This window comes from Monodon monoceros, unplaced genomic scaffold, assembly GCF_005190385.1.
Source record: "Monodon monoceros isolate NGI ecotype Baffin Bay Population unplaced genomic scaffold, NGI_Narwhal_1 Super_Scaffold_18, whole genome shotgun sequence".
NCBI lineage: Eukaryota > Metazoa > Chordata > Mammalia > Artiodactyla > Monodontidae > Monodon > Monodon monoceros.
The window spans coordinates 101,004,444-101,031,717 of record NW_021703774.1 but is presented as its reverse complement, the minus strand read 5'-3'; the positions used below and the strand labels follow the sequence as shown (position 1 = coordinate 101,031,717).

The window sequence follows — 27,274 nt, the reverse complement described above, 5'->3', positions numbered from 1 at the left end:
TGGACTTGATTATTGTCAATGCCCTCCAGCAAAAGACCGGCTAGGAACACAACTGTAATTGAACGAGTTAGGTTTATTACTTGCTTCTGTGAGAATGCAAACCATGGAGAACCATGTGACATCTCAGTAAGAGGGTGTTAGCAACTTGGGTTTGTGTTATGTGATTTAGGGAAGGGTTCAAGGAAGAGGGACTTTACTCTGGATGGGAAGCTGTAGGAAGGCAGGAGTAATTCTATAATTGTGTATTTTAATTAGTACTATCTAGAATGACTGAATAATTAGTACAGGAGCAGCAGTTCAGTCATATTATCCAGGATAAGGAAATGTTTGCTCATTTTTGTGGCTTGGACAATGTTTATGTTTAGTCTATATCCAGGCATGATTACAGTGATCTTTTTTTTTTTTTTTTTTTGTCTTCATCAATCATGGTCACAGAGTAGCCTTGTCTGGTGTTGATGTTCTGTGAAATTTCCCCCCTCTAACTTACCAAGCTCATTTCTACCTCTGCACTTACTCTGTCCTTTGCCAATTAGTCTCTTTCCCATTTGGCTCCCATCATGGTGAGTCCTTCTTAGTCACCATCACATCCTTCCACAATTTTTCCTTCTTTGGAGCCCTAATCAATATCTAAAAAGAATGTTGCTCATTTGTTTGTTTATTGCCACTGCCTCACTGGAATTTAGCTTCATAAAGGGATGGCGGTTTTTTCTATCATGTGTTCCCCGCTGTAACTCCAGCCTCTAGAAACCAGCCTCAGAGCCAAGGGCTCAAATATATACTGACCGACTGACTGACTGAGTGAATGTCACTGGGCTCATTTCTTCGAATACAGCCATAAACAATTAGTACTTGCCTTTCTCTGTTTGCTTGCTTTTAACGGAGAAGTAGGGCACTCAACAAAAACAAGTGAAGCTGGGAGTCAAGAAAATGAATGTCTTTTATTCAGCGTGCCCAATGTCTCTGTAAGTCGGGATGTGTTACGACTCCAGTACCTGAGACTTTTATGTCTCTGAATTATCCTCTTTCCTGAAAATACTGTTAGATCCTTAACCTTACGTTTCACTCCATTTTTTAGTAAATGATTATGCCCGGACTTCATATCTGTAACCGTTATTTCAGCCAGCCACGGCCTTGCGGAAGAAACCCAACACGCTTGCGCAAGCGCCCAGCAGCAGATAACGCGGCGCACAGGGATTTACAGTGCGCATGAGCAATTGGAAGCAGCAACGCGAGAAGTGTTGCGCAGGCGCGTTTGGCAGACTCGCTAGGTGGGCGCTTTCGGAGGCGGCGGCATAGGCTTTTGGGGAGCCAGAGAAGTCGTATTCCTTTAAACCGTGAGTTTCCGACGGTTTGCTCCCTGGCGCGGGATTGTGAGGGATTAGAAACGAATTCTGGATCGTGACTTCGGTCTTTTAGCAGCGCAGTTACCCCCCCACACCCCACCCCCACTTCGGATCCCCCTGACCTGCGGCGGGAAAGTCGTGCGCCTGCGCACTAAGCATCCCGTTCGGTCTGGAGTCTGAGGGAAGAAGGTCCTTCCCCGCGGAGCTCGCAATCCGCGCTCGCCGAGGGATCCCATTCATTCCCCCTTCTCTTCCTCCGCCCGGCGCTCGTGAGCCGTGTCGTATCAGTTCTCCAACAACTTGCGTGGGACCTTGGACAAGCCTCCTGGCGCTCCCTTTCAGCAATCAAACGATCTCCTCCTCCAGCCCTCTTCCTCAGGTCGAACCGCTCTCCCCACTAAGGCCTCTCCCCCCGCATTCGCTGCCTCTGCAGTTCCCACCGCCGCCCTTGCCCCTGACGGCGGCTGCCGGGGAGACTCCTCTGTTAGGCACATTTCCCTTCGGCCCCCTGCCGGTGTTTCTGGGAGGTGAAAGTGGAGCCCATGGAATCCTTAGAAATGGCTCACAGTTTTCCTTCCTTTGGGGATTTGGACATACGGTGCGTTTTTAATTGTTTGTCCCTTTGGGGACAGTAGCATTTTTTAGTGCTTAGTTCACTGAGTGATTTAAACTTCTCATCTTCTCCAGTATGCCGAGTTTCACAGCTGCTTTGCTCCCCCTGTGGACATGACCCCTTAGCTGGCGTTTTGCGCCGCAGTCGCTTTGCGATGGAGGCTTCTTTAGGGATTCAGATGCAGGAGCCAACGGCTTTTTCTCCTCGTGGCCGGTTTCTGGCGGATGGCTCATTAAAACATGAGCAGAATTTTAAACTACCAGGTATGTGTTCATTGCCAAAGATGTACAGGCAACAATTCTGTAATTTCGATTATTTAAAAACAAACAACAAAAAACACGTCCTGAATCTTAAAGTGAGTTGTATGTTTATATAGGAGCATTTTATGAATCAGTGAAGCTTCATAAGATCTAGATTTAGGATTGGATTGCATTTTAGAAGGAGGATTGTAGTCCAACCATGTCATTTTACAGATGAAGTTGCTACAGTCTAATATTAGTCGTTGTCTAAGAACACAAAGTTTGTTGATACCCAAACTAGAATTTCTCTTCTAGACCTGTGTTCTTATTTCTAATCACCATATTGCATTAAGCTTGAATTTAGAAATCGGCATTGGAGGGACTTTAACTTACATATTCAAAGGCAGAATTAGTTGACAAAAGTAAATGAAATGTTTGTAGCAGTAATGAAGGACTGTATCTCAGTGTACATCATGAAGTGTTGCTTCACCCTTACCCAGACCTTGAAATGAGAAGGAGAGGGTCAAACAATGCCTAATCTTGTACACTGAAACACGCACCTTCATTCCTGCAGTGTGCCTGGGACATAGCAGGCATTTAATAAATATTGGTTAAATAGGAGTTCCAATTGACTGTTGTTTTTTTTCTCTTTTCTTTTCTTAAAATGTAGCTAAATGTTATTTTCTCTTTGTCTTAAGCATATTTAGTGCTTTTTCAAAAATATTAATTTTGACCTTTCGTCCATGATATATACTTATACACTACAAAATAGACTTTAACTCGACCCTAGAAAAATATGACATCCCATACTTTTGCTTTCTGACTAAGGGTAAACTCATCTTTGACGTTAAAATGAGTACCATTCCTGATGTCCCTATTTGATGAAAGCCACTATTATTCCAGTTAAAGTTTCTATGCTTAAAACTTTAGAGTTATCTTTAACTTGTGCTTTGTATTTGCTCCCCTCATCCAGTCACCCAATTTTATCTTACTTCTTTTTAGTATGTAGAGTGTTGCCTCTTCCCATTCCCACTTTCACCACATTAATTCATTCCCTTACACTTTGCTCCTGAATTACAACGAAGTTTCTTACTTAAACTGCCTGCTTTCGCTTCTTTTTTCATCCTCCAGTTCATTTTGTACACTGCCACTAGAATAATCTTAAAATGCCACTTTCATCCAGTTTCATGGATGCTTTCCCTCTTGCCTTCCATTTTTCTTGCAATTACCTGTTTTTCATGGTTCACCTTTCCCTATGTCATCAGACACATAATACAATAACAGTCATTATTATTATTCTTGTATTGTTTAGCACTCTGTGTATTCTGTCTCTTCAGTTATACTATAAGGTCCTTGAAGGCAGTATCTTGTATAGCTCCTGATGTACATTGTGCATTAGGCAGAGTGTATGAATGAATGAATCTGACTTGGCTCTAGCATACGTTCAGGTAAAAATTACTATTCTAATACTCTTCTGAAAACCTGCTAGGAAATGAAGAGTGGTGTGAATTTTATTCCAAATTTCCAAAGTTTGGTGGCTTTTATATGTAACAGAACATTGAGCATTATAAACAGTACCTTTGATAATTTATAAAACATGCTGAAATTTTATTCATATGGTTCTTTTTTATTTGACCCTTAATAAAAGCTAAGATTATATCAAAAACATAACTTGAATAAGGAGTAAAGCTGGTGAAGTCCAGGCACATAACTGTCTCATGATCTAATATGATTTACTCTCCTCTGATGTAATAACTTTTGAATGGTGGGATTTTTATATATCTTTGTATTCCCAGAGCCTAACAGTCTTCAGCACATAGTAGGTACCTGAAAATATTAGGTTGAATGATTAGATATCATTCATCCAAAGGATATAAAGTAAAATTTTTAGTACAATGCCTGCATAGTATGACCCTTTGTTTTGGGATATTTGTCAGCTTTTTATAACTATTTTTCTGATAAAAATTATACATGCTTATTGAAGAAAATACAGAAAGTCAAAGTAAGAAAATATCCCACTGTACAGATATTGCTACTGTTGACATTTTGTTATATTTCTTTGGTCTTCCTGTGCATACAGAGATACATTTTTTAAAAAACTGAATTAGGATCACAGCCAACTTATTTCTGATCTCCATTTTTAACTTAGCAATATATACCTTGAACATTTCTTAATGTAATTAAATACTCTGCACTTGGACTGCCTAATGTTCCACTGCATGGTATTGTATAATTTATTTAATTGCCTTTTCTTATTGAACCTTTAGATTGTTTTCCATTTTTTCCTATTAAGAAAAATGCTGGTGAACAAAGTACCTGGCAAAGTATTAGCTCAAATGTTTATTCTTTCATTCTTTCAGCAGGCTTTTTTTTTTTTTAAGTATCTACCATATGCCAAGTTTAGTAAGTTATAAAGATCTTTTCAGTGAAAGAATGAAGTATAAACTGTATATATACTGAATGTCTCCTCCATACTGTTGAACTGTACTGGAAGGCTTGCTTTCATTGTGTTATATGGATGCTCTTAGCCTACGATTCTAAAGTGGGTTATAGGTAACGTCCTGGTTTGCCTGAGACAGATCCAGTTTATGCCTGTTGTCACAGTGTAATTATTAGTGCCCCCTTTCACTCTGAAGACTCTCCCAGTTTGGGCTAAATTATATGATCTCCCTAGTTATAGGAAGCATTATTTTAGGCAATACATGAAGCCCCAGAATAAGCATGACATATATTCCTGGAGGTCAATTTTACTCCATGGTAAGTAATTGAAAACATTTCATTTGTATGATGAATATTTCTTAAATGTCTATGTCTGTTATGTGCAGGCACCTTTCTAGGTGCTAGGTGCTAGGAATAAATCCGTTTGTAAAACAGACAAAAATCAGTGCCCTCAATCTAGTGGATAGAGATAGAAAATGAATAAATAGTATGTTCAAAAGTGATTAGTGCTGTGAAGAAAATGTAGAGGGGAAGGGGAGATAGGAGGTATTGGGAGAGGAGATTGTGATTTTAGTAAGTGTGATTGGTTGGAGAAGGCTTCAGTGTGGTAACATTTGAACTAGGACTTGAAGGTGGAGAAGGAGTGAGCTGTGCGTGTATCTGGGGAAGAGCATTCCAGACAGAGGAATCAGCAAGTACGAAGGCCCTAAGCTGGGAGTGTGCCTAGCATTTAGAAATAGCTAGGAGGTCATGTGAGTGGAAGTGGGAGAGTGATGGGAGTGAAGACGAAGAGAGGGGTGAGGAAAGGAGGTAGTTCTTTGGCTTTTATGTGGAACAAGATGAGGGTGAAAGCAGGGAGTATAGTTAAGGATGCTTTTGCTGTAGCCAACTTGGATATATTATGTAGCAGAAAAAAAATTCGCTTAAAATTTCAAAACAGAAGCGTAGACCTTCATAATATTTAATGAAGACCTAAATAATATTTTAGTTTGTGGACTTTTTTCAGGGTCTTTCCCCAGTCCTCAAAGTATATATTCATTGGTCTCTGCCTTTAGTAGTATTTTCTAGCTTTTGATGTGAGTACTCTCTTTCACTGTCTACTCTCATCTCCCAGTTCATAATCTGGGGATTTTTCATTCACTTTGGTTGTCAGGAAATTTTTCTGTTGTTCAGAAACATCAAAGTTGTTCTGCAGTGACAGGAAACCTTAATATAAACATAGTTTGAGTTTTGTAGAGATATGTAAGTGCATAGTAAGTGAGTGGTGGTGTGGAAGCACATTGAGCTTGCATAGTCATTCACATGGCCTTGCATTACAGTATTTTCTTACTACTTATATTTTCTTCCTGCTTATTTCTAACAGTTAACCAGCACCTCTACTACTAACTGCCAGCTCATGTTTATGCAAAGGGAAGTTCCAAAATGTGGAACTCGTAGGAAAAGCATAGAGTATTGTAGTTGGAAAGTAAAGTTCATCTAATCCAGTTCCTTTGTTTTAAGGATTAAAAACCTGAACAGTAATGTCGTTTAATTATAGGAGTTGAATGAATCCAGACTCTTTAGATTCCAGGCTTTTTTCTGTATCAGCACTGTCCATTAGAACTTTATGCACTAACAGAAATGTTTGTATGTTGTCACATATGGCTAATGTGACTGAGGAAGTTGATATTTAATTTTATTTCATTTTAATTTAAATAGCCACATGAAACTATATCATCCTACTACAAAGCTTTTTGTGTAATTAATCATGTGTATACAACAAAGCATGCACACAAACACTTCAATACATTTAGTAATAAAGAGACCACAAATGGTTCTTAAAATATTTTGTCATACCTAAACACCATTAATTGTAAGATACACCATTATTTTATGTACTGCTCAGAAATACTGCCAGTTATACTGTGACAGTGCTTTCCTTAACACCTAGAATTTTTTTTTATAGTTATTGGAAGAGTTCTTTTAGATGTAATTAGACAAATAATTGTATATCTCTGGGACATACATGAAATGGAAAATAAACATTTCAGATCTGTCCCTTCTGAATCACTTTTTATACTCAGACTTGTTAATATCCTATTTTTTTCCCCTCACAATATTGTTCTCACACATTAGTTTTTGTTTTTTTGGCTGCATTGGGTCTTCATTGCAGTGCGCAGGCTTCTCACGGCGGTGGCTTCTCTTGTTGCGGAGCACGGGCTGTAGACGCGTGGGCTTCAGTAGTTGCAGCATGCGGGCTCAGTAGTTGTGGCTCACGGGCTCTAGAGCGAGGCTTAGTAGTTGTGGATCACGGGCTTAGCTGCTCCGCGGCATGTGGGATCTTCCTGGACCAGGGCTCAAACCCATGTCCCCTGCATTGGCAGGCAGATTCTTAACCACTGCGCCACCAGGGAAGTCCCTGTTCTCAAACATTAGTGATGCAGAATTTCTTTGAAGAATTCATTTTTTAAAAAAGCCATTGTTAATGAGTTCTTAAGAACAACCCAGTTATGTGGAGCTGGCCTACATTTGATTTCTACTTCACCACCTCTACTATTCCTCCCTACAGCCATTTTGGCTCTTAAGGATTAAATGTGAATGCTCCTCTGTGATTTCTTGAATTTTCTTCAGGTCATTGACACCTGTTGTATAAGTTTTGATGCTGGCCAGCAACAGTTGTAAGTTGCATCCCAATTTCAGAGTCGTTAAAATTGTGTCTTAGAATCAAAGAAATGTAATAACAAATTGAATATATCATTGTAGTGCCTTTTCATGATGCCTTTCCTATGACACTAGAATTTGAAGCTGGTTGGACTTGACACTCATTAGGAATGATTGTAATTGACTGTGGCAACTATTACTGCTAGAAAGCCAGCTTTTCCCCCAGGCCTTGGTTTTGTTTTTGAGAGAGAAGTAGTGTGGTAGCTGATGGTGAAGTGATTGCTTTTATCTTTGGCTTCACTCTCTTGTAACTTGTAAACTTTTGCTTTTTTTTTTTTTTTCCTACAGCTGTCTCTGAACAACCATGATGATAGTAAGCATTCATTCATTCAACAAACATGCCAGGCAGTTTTCTAAGAGCCGAGTGCATTGTGGTGAATTATACAGACAGGGAGCCTGTACTGGTGGAACTTATATTCTAGTGGGAGGAGGCAGACAGCAAACAAATAAATAAACAGGATAATTTTATAGTGAATAAGAACTCCAAAGACAATAAACAGGGTAATGTGGATAATGGGAGGAGCGCTAATTTAACTAGCGATGTCAGAGGAAACTGTGACAATTGAGCCAGCCATACGAAGTTATAAGGGAAGAGGATTTCAAGCAGAGGGAATAGTAAGAGCAAAAGCCCTAAAGAAATAATGTTAATAATAGTAACCACAGCAATAAGAATCACCAGTATAATTTAATATTTACAATGTGTCGGGCATTGTGTTAGAAGCTGCTCTTGTGTTGTGTATATTATTTCATTTAATCCTCACAGTATTTCAGCGGCATGGGTACTGTTATGCCCCCTTTTCTATAGATGGGGAAATTAAGGCTCACAGAGGATAAGCTGTGTGCTCTAGAAAAGTCATACCTGCTGGGTAATAGTGGAGCCAGCATTTTGATTTAGGCCTGTCATCTCCAAAACTGGTTCACAGGATTACTGTTATATTGCCTGTTGTATTGAAATCCATGAAGCTTCTCCAGTTCATCTGCAAGGTAGATGGGAAGGTGAGGGTAATTTAAGTAAGTTCTTCCCATTACCTTAGATGGAGTGATGTAGTGGAAAGGCTACTGGATTAGGTCTTCTTGGCCTCTTATTTAATCTCCACCTCTTAGTATTCTTAGTATTCTTCACCTCAGATTTATCCTCCACTTGTCATCTTCCTGCTTAAAAACTTTACATGGCCTTCCTTTGCATCCTCTGCCTTTCCTTCCTCAGCCACATTGAATTTTATTCTCTCTCCTAGTCTCCCCTCACTCCACAATAACCCATGCCTTTTTCCTTTTCCATGTCTTTGCATACATAGTAGTTCCTTCCTAAAATGCCTTCTTGCACTTTCTCTACTTGGTGAATGCTTCAAAACACAGGTTAACAGTCACCTGAAGCCACCTGGCACCTTCAGGAGTGTTCATTCCCCTCCCCCCTTCTACCTAGTAATATGTGCATTCCTCTAATATTACAGTTAAAATCTTGTATTAAAAGTGAGCTTTTAACATCTGTCTCTTCCACTAGGCTAAGCTCCTAGAGAACAGGGGCTTCCACCACCTTTGTTCATTTGTATTTTTAATATGCCAATTGCTGGGCACTTTTAAAAACACAGTGTTTGTTAAATGAGTGAGTCTATAAACTTACCAGCAGTACCTCTGTGAAATTGGATAAGTGATTTAATTTCCCTGAATATGGATTCCTTCTCTGAAAGATCAGGATAATTATTTCTGTTCTCCCAATATCACAGTGCTGTTATGTAGATCTGAAAAGATAATATGTGTGAAGGTGCTTTGAAAATGCCTTAAAACTGTTGCATGATGCAGAATATTATAACTTTAAAAGTAGCTGATGCTTGGCCTAGATATTGTAATAAAATCTGAGGACTCTTAAGTATGTAGTTCTTTTTTGTATCCAGTAGTTTATCACATTTTGTATTATTGCCTCTCTGAATTTTAACCATGTAGGTTTTTGTAAAGAGCTTATATTTATTTAAAAGTAATGATTTTTCTGCTGTCAAGATATAGGATACTACTGGTAATTGGGACAATTTTTAAAGAATATATTTTTTAACATTCTTGAGACCTTTAGTAGACCTTCTTTCTAGAGTATACTGTGAATATTCAATATGTAAAACTTTTCCAAGCCTGTAAGATTTTGTATCTTTGGGGGAAAGAAACAGTTTTCAAGAAGACTGCATTGTGTCCTTGTCATGCCATCTAGTGATCGCAGCACAAATTGTTTAGTTATTTTTTAAATTTAGCCTCTTCATTGTGTTGTACTCTGTGCAGTGACAATGTATCTATATGTTAGTATGTAATTTCAGAGTAGCAGCAATTGAGTATGAGTGATTCAGTTACTTTGCAGTTTTGTCTGTTCAGGAGGTGTGTGAGTTAGAGCAACTTGATGGGGTTTTAGTCTTATCATGAGTTTAAGGTTTATTATAGATACTTTTATTTGTAATGTAATTACTTATGTTTTAGAAATTATTTTATTGAGATTTTTCAACCTAAGTAATTAATTGTATCTAAATTCTTTTTTCCTTGATAGGTGTTAAGAAAGATATTCAGAAGCTTTACGAAGCTGTACCACAGCTTGGTAATGTGTTTAAGATTAAGGACAAAATTGGAGAAGGTAATCTGGGGATATACTTCATTATCTTTATAAGCTTTTTTTTCCTCCTGTTTTCCTTTATATAATCTTGATTTTCATTATTATTTCTTATTGGAAAAATACCCCTTTTAAAAATACTAAGACCATGGTTATATTACTAATTATCAGCTTTTCTTTTTTCCTTGGAAAGAATCTAAGAATAAATAAATATTTACAGTAAAATGAACAGCCCTATTTTAACCTTTATAATTTTATACTATTAAAAGTATTGCTGGGGGCTTCCCTGGTGGTGCAGTGGTTGAGAATCTGCCTGCCAATGCAAGGGACATGGGTTCGAGCCCTGGTCTGGGAAGATCCCACATGCCGCGGAGCAACTAGGCCCGTGAGCCACAACTACTGAGCCTGCACGTCTGGAGCCTGTGCTCTGCAACAGGAGAGGCCGCGACAGTGAGAGGCCCACGCACTGCGATGAAGAGTGGCCCCCGCTCGCCACAACTAGAGAAAGCCCTCGCACAGAAACGAAGACCCAACACAGCCAAAAATTAATTAATTAATTAATTAAAAATAAAAAGGCAGATGCTTGCTTTAAAAAAAAGTATTGCTATATTAATAATATATTATTAAAGATAATTATTAAAAATAAAAAGTTTAAGATTTAAGTGGGGGGATTTGATCATGGAAAGCTGAATCTTTTTTCTCTTTCTCCATTGCGTTTAGGTAGAATTGTATGTTGAACAATGGCAATTTTTCATGGCAAAATGATGAAAATAAAGTGGTACAATATTTATAGGATAGTCAGTATTTACGTAAATACCATTGAGAGACTGGCAATCATATTGATTGAATGAAGGGTGAATTTGGCAGACAGATGTGAAGGGATTGAGAAGATAAAAGATAATAGAACTTTTTAGTGACTATACTGAGAAATAGTAAAAACTTAACAGTAAAAAAAAAACAACAACACTTCCATTTATTCATTGCTTGCTTTTCACAATGGAAAGTGTGAGATGAGAAAAGGCTGAGTCAGCGAGGGCAGAGAGATTAGAGGATGAGATGATTTGGGATGTAAGAAGCAAATCTTTATATTTTTTTTCTTACCTTTTTTTGAACACTGACTTAGTGTTCAAAAACTTTGTTCTGGAAAACTGATGTCCTCATAACAAATAGTGAACTATTCCTGGAGAGGGGGAGGAGTGGAGTGTGTTCTAAGGCTAATAAGTTTGAAAACTATAGCATGTATAGCTCCCTTTTGGTTATTTATGATATACTTCAGTACATTAAAGTTCTAGAAATAATCTATCAGTTTGCTTTAACTCAGTATTTCTCAGATTTAACTGACCACCAAATCTTATATTTTTTTCTCTTTAGTTTCATGGTGAATTTAAAAGTTTAAAAAAACTTTTTAAAATAAAAAATGTAGGTTTTTTTGCCCCCTAAGACTGTTATCATTTTTACTTCTAACAGAACTGAATCCAAGTCTTAAGAAAGTAATTTCCAATGATAATATTGTAGAAAGATACTTGGTAGATTGGGTCATACCATGGAAATATTTTATGCTAACTCAGTTAAACAGATTTACTGTATAGCTTTGCTGAATTAATATACCCCCTAAAGATGTGAGGACAGTTAAGAATGTATTAAAAATTGAAAATAAGTTGTATTTACAAATGTGTTTGCTTTTTGTATTCAGTGTCATTAAAATATTGATGACAGATTATGATAATTTTATGGGTTCCAAACAGTTTTTAAGAATTATTTTAGCATTGTCTCATAAACATTTTTAAAAACCAAATATTGAAAAATCTAATAAATTGTTTTACAGGCACTTTCAGCTCTGTGTATTTGGCCACAACACAGTTAAAAGTAGGACCTGAAGAGAAAATTGCTCTGAAACACTTAATTCCAACAAGTCATCCTGTAAGAATTGCAGCTGAGCTTCAGTGCCTAACAGTGGCTGGGTAGGCAATTTAAAGATATTTTTAATTGAACTGCTGTATATATTTTTTAAGATTTTTAAGTAGATATCTAATAGGGATGGTGAGATTGTGGATTAAACATATTCTTCAGTCAGGTGTTTGCAGTTTGCTAGCACTTTTCCACTAATCTTGGAATGGCTAGTTAAGTTTATATTAATTTTTAAAGTGGATTTCTCCTGAGGCTCAGCTTGACTTCCTGTTCTCTTACCACTTCTTTTTCTAATCTTTCTGCCAAATCATAAACCTTGGCTTCCATGGTGTAGATATTTTTTAAAATGTGGGGAACTCATATTTCACATCTTCCCAGATATTGACAGCCTCATCTCATATTTTATTTTGAACAACAGAATCCTCTGGCATGTCTTTCTGTTTGGTTTCTCTCTGCTAGGTCATTCCTGTCAACATAGAGACGTGATGTAGTATCTCTTATCCTCCCTGTACTGCCGTCCCCCTTCCAGCTACTCCATTATTTCTTTGCTTCCCTTCATGGCCAGACTTCTCAAAAATTACCTGCACAGACTGTTTTCACTTCCACACCCGCCTTTTGCCACACACACACAGTGAGGCTGCTCTCCGCTATGCTAAATGGAAACTACTTTAGGGGCAACCATGACTTTGTTTTGCCGGTTCCTTTTTCTGTTCACATGAACTCCTGGCAGTGTTTAACATAATTGATTTGAACCATTGTCTTTTGACTTCTGTACTACCATATACTCCTTGTTTCTTCCTGCTTTATTTGGCCTTTCATTTTCAGTATCCTTTGCCAGTTCTTCCTCTTCCACCTGACCCCTAAATGTTGGAGTTCCTCAGTGCTTGATCCTGGACTTTCTTTCTCTAGACTTCTTTAGGTGGTGTCATGTATTCCACGTGGCTTTAAATATATAGTAATGATTCCCATAAGTGTATATCTAACCTCAGACCTCTTAACTGCAGATTTGTATGTATCCACCTGATGATTTGATATTTCCATTTGGGTACCTAATAAACATCTCAAACCTAATATGCGAAAAACTAAATTTTAATTCACCTTCATCTGCCCCAAAAATTACCTATGGCAACAATCTGCCTTCATCTATCCATCTCAGCAAATGGTACCACAGTCTGCCTAGTTACTCAAGGCAGAAACCTAGTAATCACACTCAATTTCTCCATTTCTCTCCTAGTCCACTCCATCACCATGTCCTGGCAATTCTGCCTCCAAAATATTTCTAAAATCTCATCCATATCTTTGTCTTCTCAACTGCTATCTCAGTCCAAGTCTAGATTACTATAGTAGCCTGCTTCTTCTCTTCCCCTCTTAATCCCATAGTCACAAAACAGCCAGAGTGATCCTTAAAATATAAAAATATGTATGTATGTAATATAAATTGGATACTGTTACTTCCACTACTTAACAATTCTTCAGTGGTTTCCCAATGTTCTTTGAAAAAAAAATCCAACTTTATCCCATGCCAGTCTTTCCACCTCCTTCACTGTGCTCTATTTTCTTTAGCTTCTCAAATTTGTGTCAAGAGCGTTCTCACTTCACGGCCACTACCCATACTTCTTCCCTATCCAGGAAGACCCCTCCCAGTCCTTGCATGCTAACCCCTCATCTTTCTGCTCTGAGCAAGAATGGTACCACTTCAAAGAGGTCTTCTCTGAATTAGATTCTATTTTTTATTGTCACAGCACCTTTTGATATCTTTCAAAACCCTTACCATAATTTGTCATTATTTGTTACCTGGTTTATTATCCATATTGCCCACTATTTAGGAAAGTCCATGAGGGCAGAAATCATGTTAATTTTAATTCACCTTCTCATCCTTAATGTCTAACATAGTGTCTGTCAAGTAACAGTGCCCACTAAGTATCTATTGAATGAATAAACACGCCTATTAATTTGTTTTACCCCTCTGTTTATTACAGAAGACAAGAGGATAAGATGGCTTCTGTAAGGCATGATTACATAGTACCTTCTAGTCCCCTGAATAAGATTATTCCTTTTTCCACACTTTAAATAACTCCCTCTACCACTTTTTCTTTCCTTGTTGTTCAAAAATGTGCATGCTAAAAAAAGTCTACCTGATCTTGCTTCCTTTCTAGCTCCCACACTGGTTTTTATTCTTTGACAGATATTTCAGGAAAATTGTCTTTATGTTCTGTTTCCATTGTATACTATTTTCCCTCCTTAAATCCTGTTTGGCCTCTTCCTTTCCACTTAAACTGCTTTCTGAAAATTAGTTAATTTCTTTTTGCCAGTTAATTCCTCTTGCCAGACTGAAAGCCTTCCCTCAGTCCTTATTCTAATTGACCTCCTTGTTGATCACCCCTTCCTTGAAAACTCCTCACTTGCGGATGTCCCTATCTGGGCTTTCTGCTCCTTCCTTATTTTGCCCTCCAACATGAGACTTTTCCAAGGCTTAGTTTTCTCTTCTCTAATAATTTCACAGCTTTAGGTATCATTTATCTATAATATTGTCACTGACTTACACTTGACTTCTCACTTAAGATATAGTCTTGTATCTAGATATCTCTATCAGAATGATGAGGTTTTGGTTTTTGATGCTTCTTTTCCTGTTTTCTCTACATATTTTGTTGGTATCCATGTTGTTTTAGTTACTCAGTCTCAAAACTCTGAAAATCCAGTTTACCCTATTTTCCTCACCTTTCTCTGAGGTAGTATAGTATAGTGGTTAAGAGTCTAGGTCTGGAGCACACTGCCTGGATTCAGATTCTGGCTCCATGACCTACTAGTTGAGTTACCTTGGGGAAGTTCCTTAACCTGTCTGTCCCTCAGTTTCCTTATATGTTAAAAAAAAAGGGGGGGTGTAGGAAATAATGGCACCATCCTTATAGGGTTGTTGTGAAAATTAAGTGAATTTGTTGATAGGTGTGAAGTGCTTAGATCAGAGCTTGGCATGTAGTGAATGTTCAATAAATATTAGCTATTATTAATTTTTACTTGATTTATTTATTATTGTTACCATCTTATCTGCTACTAAGTCTTGTTAATTCATTTTTATTATTCATCTTTTCCTTCCCATTCTGTCACCTCCTCAGTTAAAATTATAATTATCTCATTTTGAATTATAACCTCATAACTGGTACTGTTTGTTTAAAAAAAAAAACCTTTATCTTGCATAAGTCAGTTAAATGAGTAATCTCTCCTGTATGGTGATGGTTTTAAGTTAGTTTTCTGGCATTATTTATGCATTGCTAAAACTGCATTTTTTAAAAAACTGCATAAAGTTTCAGTTCATTTGACCTTTCTTCTCAAGTTCATTGTGCATTTTTCCACTAGGGGGCAAGACAATGTCATGGGAGTTAAATACTGCTTTAGGAAAAATGATCATGTGGTTATTGCTATGCCATATCTGGAACATGAGTCCTTTTTGGTAGGTTTTAATATTTCTTGAATTTTTATTAGCTAAACATTTCATTAAAACAATCTTATAACCTTATTCATAACTTTATTTTAGGACATTTTGAATTCTCTTTCTTTTCAAGAAGTACGGGAATATATGTTTAATCTGTTCAAAGCTTTGAAACGCATTCATCAGTTTGGTATTGTTCACCGTGATGTTAAGCCCAGCAATTTTTTATATAATAGGCGCTTGAGAAAGTAAGTATGGAAAGTTACCAGCAAATACTTAATACTTGACTGAATCTGTGCTGTGGGGTCCATCTCTTAGATGCAGAGCATCCTGTAACAGCCACACACATCTTTTTCTGTTTCAGATTTTCACTGTGGTTGAGGAAGGGAAATACACTCAAGGAGAAAAAAAAATTCTATTAGTAAAACAGTGTACGTCATGAGGTGTACCATGGCTCAGTGGAAATAGCTAAAAGAGACTTAGAAAGGGTCTAGTTTTTTGTTTGTTTAACCTTATACATTTATCTCTGGGCTTTATTTTTCTTTTCTAGTAAATGAGGGGATTGGACCACATGATAGCCAATTTCATGTTTCAACACTAAAGTTTTGTTTTTTGACTATTTTTTATGCTGATTATATACGTAGAGGCATTGTAAGCTGAAAACTTAAAAACTGCTGTTTATATAATGGCTCGTATTGAGTATAATAAGGATAATAGAACCATAACTTCTTGGGCTTTTGTATTCCTGACTTTTAATTTTTTCTTTAATTAATCAGATTTTTAAACCATGATTTTAATTTATTTTTCTTTTAAACTTGTTTAATTAAAAATTATCTGCTATGGTGCCATCTCTGCCACCATCAGAGGACAAAGGATTGTGTTTACATCCTGCATTCCTTGTTGCCTTGTCTGCACAAGCCATGGGAAGAAGGGGAGAAAAGATGTTTTCTTGTGTGGGATACATCTTTCCTTAATTTTCAGTAGTTAGCTATTAAATCCTTACCTTGTCTGTAAAACTTACTTTTCTTTTTTCAAGAATGTTATAAATCCTTAATTTATCCCCCAAAGAATACAGTTTGTGTGAATATGGTTTGAGCATATTATGATATTAACTAAGCTTTGTTACAGAGAAGTAAAAGTGCTTATTTTTGTTTCATAGGTATGCCTTGGTAGACTTTGGTTTGGCCCAAGGAACCCACGATACGAAAATAGAGCTTCTCAAATTTGTCCAGTCTGAAGCTCAGCAGGAAAGCTGTTCACAAAATAAATCCTGTGTAATCACCGGAAACAAAATTTCATTGAGCGGCCCAGCAGCACCTAAGGAGCTGGATCAGCAGCCTACCACAAAAACTGCTGTTAAAAGGCCCTACACAAGTGCACAGATTCAGACTAAACAAGGAAAAGATGGAAAGGTTCTACCTCTTTTATTTCTTAAGTACTAATACGGTTTTAGAAATGTACTCCATTCAACATGGGGAGTTATAATTCTAGGATAACGCAACAAAAAAACAATGTTGTTTACACGTGTTATATATTCAATTGATTAGATTTCACTAAGATTTACAATAGATTGTTTTATGATTTCAAAACTGAAAATTTTGCTTGGTAGATTTATAATGTCTTTGTCATTATAATTGCATTATATAACAAAAACGGAAAGTAATTTTCCCTGCATGTTATAAAGTTCATATTAATTACCCTTTTTAAAAGAAAGCATTAGTTATAGGGGAAAAATTCTGAAGTGTCTATCTCCATTTTAGCTGCACAGCAAAATGTAACATCCATGCAGGTGGTTTTAGAATTTTTTAGTTATATATATTTGTGGACTATGATAACATTGTATGGGGGTTAAGAGTTCTGTCTAGACTGTTTTCTCCTTTCACAGAAGTGTTTTGGTGCCTGAGAATGACTTGGATGCAGCTGTTTTTGTTTTATGTCACTTAACTCTTTCAAAACTATGGCAGAGTACAGCTGGCAGAAAGTGTTACAGATATAATCCTTATTTTCCTTGTTTTTGTTGGTATTGTAGGAGGGATCTGTAGGCCTTTCTGTCCAGCGCTCTGTTTTTGGAGAAAGAAATTTCAATATACACAGCTCCATTTCACATGAGAGCCCTGCAGTGAAAGTAAGTAATGTAGCTTAATAGTGCAATCATCAGCCAGTCGTACACTGGAGAGAATTTGGGGAATGGCTAGCTTTTATTAGTAGTAAGTTTTTAAGAGTTTTGCTGTAGCAGAAGGTATTACTGCTTTGAGCATCTAGTCAATGCTTTCATTTTCTCCAGTTCTGAACTTTTCTTTTGGAATTTTTTGTCATTTTTGATTAGCTGACTATTGTTGCTCTTTCTCTAAAGGAACATTTAGAAAGAACGTTAAGGCCTTTTCTCTCATTGGCTGGAACGTGAGCTCCCAACAACTAACACATTTCTGACACACAGTTGATAGCGTAAAGATGTTTGTAAAATTTACAAAATTATCACCAATGTTAAGTGGTTTTTAATTGACTTATGATATCCTGTAGCAGCTAGATAGCATGAGGAACAAATTAAAACTGATTTTAGCCAATGTAATTGTGCAGTTTACAGTTCTGAAATGGAGTTAGACACTAGAATGTAATTGTTTTGTAACATTTCAGGAAAAGTTCTAATAAAGTGTAATTCAAATATTCACCAAACTAGGAATGGTTAGTAAATTTTTAATATGTTTATTCAACATAGTAACCTAAAAAGACCTTAAATATTTTGATAGACGAGTGTTTATTTACAATCCAACAGCACATTCAGCAGTTTTGAAAGTTATGCTTCCCCTATTGCTTTTTGCTCTACTAGCATCTCAAAGGCATCATGTTAAATGCCATGAAAATAGAGAATATGACTTTTCTTTTACAGCTTATGAAGCAGTCAAAGACTGTGGATTTACTATCTAGAAAATTAGCAACAAAAAAGAAGGCTATTTCTACAAAAGTTATGAATAGTAGTGTGATGAGGAAAACTGCCAGTTCTTGCCCAGCTAGCCTGACCTGTGACTGTTATGCAACAGATAAAGTTTGCAGTATTTGCCTTTCAAGGTAATGTGTTTTGATGGTGCTATAAAATCACCAGCATGCTGCCAGACAAGATGAGAAATTGCATTGATTTTGGTGGACAGTTGATTTGAGTGAGTGAAAGGGAACAATGCAGTTCTGTGAACTGCATAGGCACTAATGCTGATTGGTACCTTGAAGAGCAAATGACAAGTATTGTCATATTTGTTCCCTTCACATGCAAATGCTCTTTGGAAAACACATTTACTTTTACATGCAAATAATTTTGGTAGGGGTAGGGATAGCTCTTATGAAACTTCAGAATTGCATGTTTTACTTGCTGATTTAATCTTGTTTTCTTTCTTTTTTCTTGCCTGTGTAGAATAACCTGAACCAAATACTAGAACTCTTCTCTCACTCCCACCTCCAACTCTTTGCCACATAAATTTTTTCTTCCCTTCAAGACTTTTATAAGCTTTCATGAGCCTTTCCTGATTAACTCAAGTATATAAGTGAACAGGTATCTCAGAAATTAATCACTCCAAACAGAAATAAATTTTTATACCTCAGAGTTCCCATTGTATTCTATTTTTCTGTTATGTTCTTACCATATACTACCTCTTTCTATGCCTGGAAGTTACCTTAAAACCCTTCTGGAATAAGGCCTGGGAACTGGTGTCGGGGGAGAGACCTATAGAAACAAAATCCAGGATTTTCATCACACTGGATTATCATTTGCTTTGTAATAACTTTTATTTATATAGATATCAAGGTAGAATTTACTGTGAACTAAATTGATAAATGTTATTTTTTGGTCTTAAATAATTAAACTTTACATAACTAGAAAAATCTTATTTCATCATCATAAGGCGGCAACAGGTTGCACCTAGGGCAGGTACACCAGGATTCAGAGCACCAGAGGTCTTGACAAAGTGCCCCAACCAAACTACAGGTATGTTGCACTAGAAATACAGAACCCAGTTAAATTGGTTGCCGTGGGTGTGTTTTATTTTATGATTTTTGTCTACTTATGATTAAATTTGAGCTCTGCTGCTTTTAACTAAGTTATGTAAGTGGTTCTAGCAGTGTGGCATTCCCATTTTTGAGATAGTGCTATTTATGAAAGCTCCTAATCCTAGTGTTTCCTTTTTTTTTTTTTTTACCTGATAGATTGCATTTTGCTTATCTGTTTACAAGATGATTTCACCAGGAATAATTTTAACATCACCTTTGTGGGGGAAAAAATTGTGTTTAGTAGTATTTGCTAACTTAAGACTTGCAACATTTTATGTTTGTCTAATACCTGAAAATTCTTCTGTGATACACATATGATTGTGTGTTTGATTAAAATTTTTTATTATTGTGAAAACAATATAATAGCATTAAAGAGATTTCTGAAAAAGAAAAAAGTCTATAGCCTGAAAGAGTTGTCATGGAACATCTTATTGAATAGATGAACCCTGCTGTTCACTTGGATTATGGACCTTACAGAAATGTATTCATTTGTTCTGTGTTTATTCTGTGCTTGCTAATGATATAAAAAATGAATGAAACTCTGCTTACACTCTGGTCAGGACATACTCGCAAATATAAAATAACCTTTTAAGTATGGTTATAAAACTTTATACAGAGTATTTTAGGGGTATCTAACCTTATCTGAAGGGATTATGGAAGGAAGTTCATGGAAGGTAGAACGTCTGAAAAGAGAATGTAAATTGAAGTGAGGGGTTTGCATGAGCAGAGGAACTCAAGAAATAGCATGGTCATACAGGAATCAATAAAAGTTTAGTGTTGCTAGAATGTATGATGAAAGTCAAGGAGTGGTGAGAAATAAACCTGGAAAAAGGTAGACGGTCTCGGATCACAGTTGTTATATGGCTTGGACTGTACCCTGTAGGTTTTGGAAAGTTATTCAAGGGAAAGGGATGGTAATAATTGTATTCTAGAGGGGTCATTCTGGCAGGTGTGCAGAGAGGACCAGGTCCAGGTGAGAGATGATGAAAACCTGAACGGGGGCAGTAATAATACAAATGAACAGAAAATTGAAGAATTGGGGACTTCCCTGGCGGTCCAGTGGTTAAGACTTCACCTTCCAGTGCAGGGTGTGCAGGTTCGATCCCTGGTCGGGGAGCTAGGATCCCGCATGCCTCATGGCCAAAAAAACAGAACATAGAACAGAAGCAATAGTGTAACAAATTCAATAAAAACTTTAAAAATGGTCCACATCAAAAAAATCTTTGAAAAGAAGAGCAAAGAATGGGAAAGGCAGAGCTTGATGGATAATTGGATGCGGGATTTGGGTATGAAGTGGTGGGGAAAAGGCATCCAAGATGTTTTTCAGACTCCTAGATTGGGAGATTTGAATGGGTACCAGTAACCAAGGGGAGAATAAAGAGGTAACTGGTATACAGGGAAAGATAAAGATGATTGGGGGCATAATTGGTTTGAGATATATGTGGAACATCCAGATAGAGATGTCCAACAGAATAAAAGTAAGTGAAGCACAGGGAAGTCTGGACTGGAAATACAGTTGACTGTCATCATTACTATATAAAAGGTAGCTGAAGCTGTGAAGTGTATGGGCCAATAAGGGAGAGTATATAGGGTAGAAGTTGGAACTCTGGGTAACCTCAGCCCTTAAGGCTTACAGGAAACATTGAAGGAGCAGGCGGAGGTACAAAGGGAACCAAGAAAGGCAGATGATGCAGTGGCCAAGGGAGTAGAGCCAACAACTTGATGATACTGGGAGTTCAGCCATTAGGAGAGAAGATGTCCCTAAACATTTTTCTTTTGGCCACACGGCATGTGGGATCTTAGGCATGTGGGATCTTAGTTCCCCGACCAGGGATCAATCCCATGTCCCCTGCAGTAGATGTGCAGAGTCTTAACCACTGGACAGCCAGGGAAGTCCCCCTAAACATTTTTTTTTTAAATGAGTTTATTCTCATGAGGCTGAGCTGGTCTTAATCATAACTGCCAGAATTCTAGAGATTGATAGTTTCTACAGCAAAAGTTAGGGTTAACATCTTGCTGAAGATGAGCTTCTAACGTTTAATGCTTTTCACTAAAGTGAAACACTTTCATTACTATGGTGTGTAACTCTTGGGGTACATCCAGATTTTTTCCTACGTAGCTACTTTGGATTTATTTTGATGTTATAAAATGTGCATTTACTTAGTGATGAGATATCCTTTTAAACTTAGCAGCTTTCATGTTGCTCAAGAAAGAAAATATTGTATTTTGCATTAAGGATGTTAAACCAGGGATTCTTAACCCTGAAATCATTAAAAGCACCTGAGGAACTTTAAAAAAAAAACTGATGCCTGAGCCCTACTCCAGACCAATTAAATCAGAACCTCTGAGGGGATTGGCTGGGGCATCAAAATTTTTTTAAGGCTCTTAAGAGGATTTGAATATACAGTAAAGGTTGAGAACTACTGATGTAGGAGTACAATTAAAGTTTGTTTTCTGTTACAGCAATTGACATGTGGTCTGCAGGTGTCATATTCCTTTCTTTGCTTAGTGGACGATATCCATTTTATAAAGCAAGTGATGATTTAACCGCTTTGGCTCAAATTATGACAATTCGTGGATCCAGGGAAACTATCCAGGCTGCTAAAACTTTTGGTAAGCAGTTTTATATTATGGAACAAAACAAATACCTTTGATTTATCTCCTACAAATCACTTAATAAATTATTATGAAATTCTCTTTACAAATAAACATATTCATAATGTTCTCTGGTGTTAGATACAAAGTTTCTCAATTGCTTGAAAATTAATTGCATTGGGTAAGAAAATAATTTATCACTTCTCTTCTCTACATGTAATCAGTTTATCTTATCAAGCGCAGAGTACTACACTTTTCCAGTATTTAGAGCTCAACTTTATAATCTTAAACAAAAGAATAAGGAATAAAATCTTAACTCCCTGTAGTTATGGTTTGACTTTATTGCATAAATATTTTTTATAATATGTTTTAATTTGTTTATTGTATATTTATTAAGCATCAGGTGCTCTTGGGCCTGCCTTAAATACTCTTAGTCTGTATTAACAAGTAAATAGTTAATTATAATACAGTGTAGTAAGGACTGCAGTAGGGGACATAATAGGATGTATCTTGTTGTCAGGTTCCTTAGGGTTAAGAGTAGTGGAGAAGCGAAATGAACAGAATACCTTTACTGATGGATTAATATTATAAGCATTTATTGGATGTGGGAAGTCATCTTAGCTACACAAGTTCTTGTACTTCAAGTCTGGGATATGCAGTGTACCTCATAGGGCACTTGAGAATTATCTCAGCCTTGCTCTTGCCAACAACTTGAACTCAAATGGCCACCTTGTATTTATTCTCCATGCACAATTATAGTTAATACTTTCCAAAGTGGGTGGGTGTAATTGAGTCAGCATGCTGCCCCAAAATATGGAACACTCCTTTGGGACAAAATTTCAGTCAGCCCACCTCAAAAGTAGCTGGGCTGCCTGTTGCCCAGCCCCAGAATCAGTGGGTCTTAATCAGGGGTGCATATCAGAATTGTCTGAGGAACTTCAAGAAATACATATGCCTGTCTCATCCCACCTATTCCTGGAAAATATGATTCAGAAAAGTATGATACCTAGAAAGCGTTGAGACTTGTTAGTTTGAAAAAACAAGTGATTTTGACCAAGAACTATTTCTGAGTAAGAACTACTGCAAAAATGATTGTCCCTCACTTGGGCACCAGTGCCGTGGTCTGATCCACCAGGAAGGCTTAGTGGCGGTTGTGGTTCTGCAACACAGTCAGTCTACGACTTGCACCTTTCTTGAAACTATAATAAGAAAATTTTATCTGAGGGTGATAGGGTGAGATATTACATATACACATGGGAAATGGAACCATGAAGCAAAGCCTTGGAAATTGTATTCTTACATGAGAATGTTTATTTTCAACTGATGGGGAAAACTATCATCTGCTGTTGAGTAACTTGCTAAGAAGTTTATGAACATGAGATATATCAAACCCTAAACATTTTGTTGAAGAGCTCAAATCTCCCCCATTTGTAATAGTAAATGATGACCAAAAATGCAAGTGCAACATCTAACAAAAAAACATCGTAGGGCAAGCATCATGACAGCATAACAGGCAAGGGCTTTTAGAGATTTATCATTGTAATGCTTGCTCTCATATTTTAAAAAATGCTATATAGCACTTGTCTTAGTTTCATTAGTATGACTTCTGTAGTTACAGCTGACCCTTGAAAAACATGGGTTTGAACTGCTTGGATCCACTTATTTGCAGCTATTTTTCAGTAAGTACTACAGTACTGCACGATCCACAGTTGGTTGAATTCACAGATCAGAACTGCAGATACGGAGGACAGACTATAAATTTATATGTAGATTTTTGACTGCATGGGGTCAGCCCTCCTGACTCCCTCGATGTTCAAGGGTCAGCTGTATTGCAGTCAAATCTTACTATAACCTTGGGCTGAATACAAAAGGATTCAGAACTTCAACAGCGATGACCTTGTTCCCCTTTATGACCCAAAGAGACTTACCAGAACAGCAGGAGCACTTCTCTACTTCTCTTGTGTTGTGTGTAACCTTCCCCTCTGTCCTCAACCCCTAGACCTGGCCCCATTGTAGACTGTCATTAAGTACTCGTTGAATTAAATAAATTCAGAAGAAAAACCTTGAGCTATTCTCCTCTGGCTATAATTTTTTAGAGAGAAGAGGAATAATGAAATAGATTTAAAAGTAAAACAGGATTAACACGCTCTACCCCCACAAACTTAGTTTTGGGTAGTTTATTTCCTTTGTCCCCTCACTGCTTCCCCCCACCACCTTTTTTCCCACCACCTTGGTCTACCTATCCAGCAGAGATGAGTGTATGGTGTATGTAAAAGTAACTTTTTATCATCCAGAGATAGATTGTTTTGTTAACAATCCACATGCCCCAGAAAGGAATCTAAGTGCTGTGCAAACTCATTGTTTAGAGCCATTTCTATTTAATAAGGAAATACGGCAAAAGTAACAGACTATTGCCTATTTGTGTGCCTAGCTTATTTTTGCCCGTGTCTAATAATTTTGTTGGGGAATTGTTTCAAAGACATTTATATTTCTAAAAACGAAGATCTGGTTGGTTTATTAACTGATTTAAAAACATTTATTGAGACCGTATGTGTACTAGGTTAGGTAGACTATTATTGAGTCTCTTCTCATAGAGCTTAAATTCTAATGGGGGAGAAAAAATAAACAACTACATACTGTCAGACAGATGGGTGGTATTGCGAAAAATAAAAGGGTAAAGGGAGTGAAGAAGGCTTAGCTATTTTGAATAGGTTGGTTAAGGACTGCATCTGTAATAATGATGTGATATTTGAACAAAGACGTGAGAAGCAGAATAACACCTTTTTGTCTAGTCCAACAGGCATTAATTGAGAACCTAGTATGTACCTAGTATGGATGTCTAGGTTTTGGGGGTTCAAAGATAAATAAGATAGTCCCTATCTTCAGAGAGCTCATAGTCTAGCAGGTGAGACAGACATATATTTTATCAGTTACAATACAGAATAGCAAAAGTAATAATAGAAACCTTCACAGGATATAACAGAAGCTTAGAATGATCAACTCTGTGAGTGTCAGGCATCTTAGAGGTAAGGCTTGAACTGAGTGGTGCCCTAAGTGGGAGTATTCTGGGCACGGAGTTGGGGGGGAGGTGCAGGGCATCCTAATCAAAGACAGGAACCATGTAGTTAGAGGCATGTAGAAGCTTGGAAGGGGGAGAGGGAATGGGAGCTGCTGCTGATTAAAGATTACAGAAGAATATAATGAAGCTGGAGACTTTGACAGAGTCAAGTGAGTCCTTTACTTATTAAGTCACTGCTTTCTACTTACTATCTTTCACTTTATGATTTGACCTTCAGCTATGTAAGGTAAAACACAACTTAAATATAGCACGTGATGTTCTATCTCATATTCAGTGTAAATATATCCAAAAAGCATGCAGTTGGACTTGCATGTTTCTCATGGGAGAGACTTCTGATATATTCAAATAATATAAAATATGTATATTTTTTCTCTTTTAGGCAAATCAATATTGTGTAGCAAAGAAGTTCCAGCACAAGACTTGAGAAAACTCTGTGAGAAGCTCAGAGGTGTAAATTCTAACACTCCTAAATTAACAAGTGATATACAAGAGCTCACTTCTCAAGACCCAACTTTTTCAGAGAAGATGGACCATAAAGGTGCTCACCTCATACAAACACCTAAAGCACAACACTCAGGGAATTCATTGTGTAAAGGGGACAGTAATGGCTGTGGGGGTAATCTTGATGAGTCTCCTACCAATCTAGAAGGCTGGGATGAGGTACCTGATGCAGCTTACGACCTGCTTGATAAACTCCTAGATCTAAATCCGGCTTCAAGAATAACAGCAGAAGAAGCTTTGTTGCATCCATTTTTCAAAGATATGAGCTTATGATTATTGTTCTTTAAAGTCTGCTGTTGTGTATTGTGAGGTGAGGTGAAAAAGAGTTATTTGTAATAGCCATAAATTCTTGATTGGAGACCCGGGCAGGGTGAATAATTTGTTTAAAAATCTCCTGACAGATTCTAAAATATGGATTAAGATTACTTAAAATGACTAGGATAGTTCTTAGACTAACAAAATGATCTTTGAGTTTGATCTACCCGAGTAGGATCAGATCTTTCATTTCCCTAATTACTTGTCACTGCCATATGCAGAAATAAGAGCAGTTTTAGCCTAGTTCATAGGGGTTCAAGGTACGAGTCTTAAAATTAAGGGTTGTGACAGGGATTAAATGAGTCAAAAGACTTAGTTTACTGGTTTCTTCAAACTATCTGTACTTTTGGAAAACTCCACCTGGTGCTGGTACTCTAACCATTCTGTAGGTAAAGAAGATAATTTCCTTTTCTAGAGGCATATATTATACCTTTTATGAACACTAAAACAATGAGAAAATATTGGGGGGATATTACTTGAAATTGAATTTAATTTATTCATTTTTTAAAAGTATTTTGTGAAAGCATTTTTTGTGTGAATTGCCATGTTTTTCTTAATGGTTTCTCTTGATTTTTCTGCCTTCTCTACCCCCACCTAACACATTCTCCTTGGAAATTTTATGATACTTGCCACAAAGTTTCTGGGTGCTTTGTTAAATATTGCCTGTGTTCACAGTTGAGAAATTAAAATAATGTGTTCACTGGTTGATAAAGGGAAGCTGCAGGACTAAGGTAGCTATTGATAGTCCAAAATGCTTTTCTTTTTCTCTAAACATGTATGGTTTTTTCATACCATCTTAGGTAGCTGCTAAAAGGAAAAGTGAACACAGAATTGAGAATATTATTGGAGACTTTTCCTCTGCCTAGAGCCATTCTATATCCTGTTTTGACCAAGTTGGTCCTGCTCAGAGAAGGATGCTTACTAGTGTCTTGGGGTAGGTTGGGAAGAGTTCTAATGAAGTAGGCAATGTAGAAAAGGAACTAAGATAGAGGTTTATATATTACGACATTTCAAAATGATATATATATCAATGACAGCATATCAAATTTACTATGGGAAATAAGTCTGCGAGTGTGGATCTGCTGAGAAGTTTCCCACTTAGTAGTCATAGAGGTATAATACGGCTAAGGAAGATACAACATTCTTTTTGTTGTTTTGAGCACTGAAGTTAGTATGTCTTATCTGTACTCTGTTTGGCAAGTATTATATATATATATACCATTACCATTGATCTGCTATCTTCTCATGCTGTAATCTTTTTTAAAAAAAACTTGAATGTTGTTGAATTTGTATGTTTAATAAAGTCATCCTTTTATATTTTTTATGTCAATGTCAGACTACTCATTTGAAAAATGCCCTTTTTTAAAAAAGTATTGACCACTAGGATTATTTTCCTTCTGAGACTGATGAATTCTCTCTGTTCGGCAAACAGTTGGTAGTAGATTAACAAACATTGACCTGACTCAAGTAATATATGAAAGATAGATGTATTTCTT

General features: G+C 36.9%; 1 protein-coding gene across 1 annotated transcript; it reads left to right on the top strand.

The window, feature by feature from the left end:
- Nucleotides 1-1,260: 1,260 nt before the first annotated feature.
- CDC7 (cell division cycle 7) lies at nucleotides 1,261-27,080 on the top strand. The gene is made up of 12 exons (XM_029230725.1): nucleotides 1,261-1,334; nucleotides 2,031-2,219; nucleotides 9,859-9,942; nucleotides 11,744-11,879; nucleotides 15,181-15,274; nucleotides 15,359-15,501; nucleotides 16,413-16,665; nucleotides 17,283-17,378; nucleotides 18,141-18,319; nucleotides 19,144-19,226; nucleotides 21,752-21,901; nucleotides 25,342-27,080. The coding sequence occupies exons 2-12, from the start codon at nucleotides 2,111-2,113 to the stop codon at nucleotides 25,734-25,736; spliced, it is 1,722 nt and encodes a 573-aa protein (XP_029086558.1). The 5' UTR covers nucleotides 1,261-1,334; nucleotides 2,031-2,110; the 3' UTR covers nucleotides 25,737-27,080.
- Nucleotides 27,081-27,274: the final 194 nt, after the last annotated feature.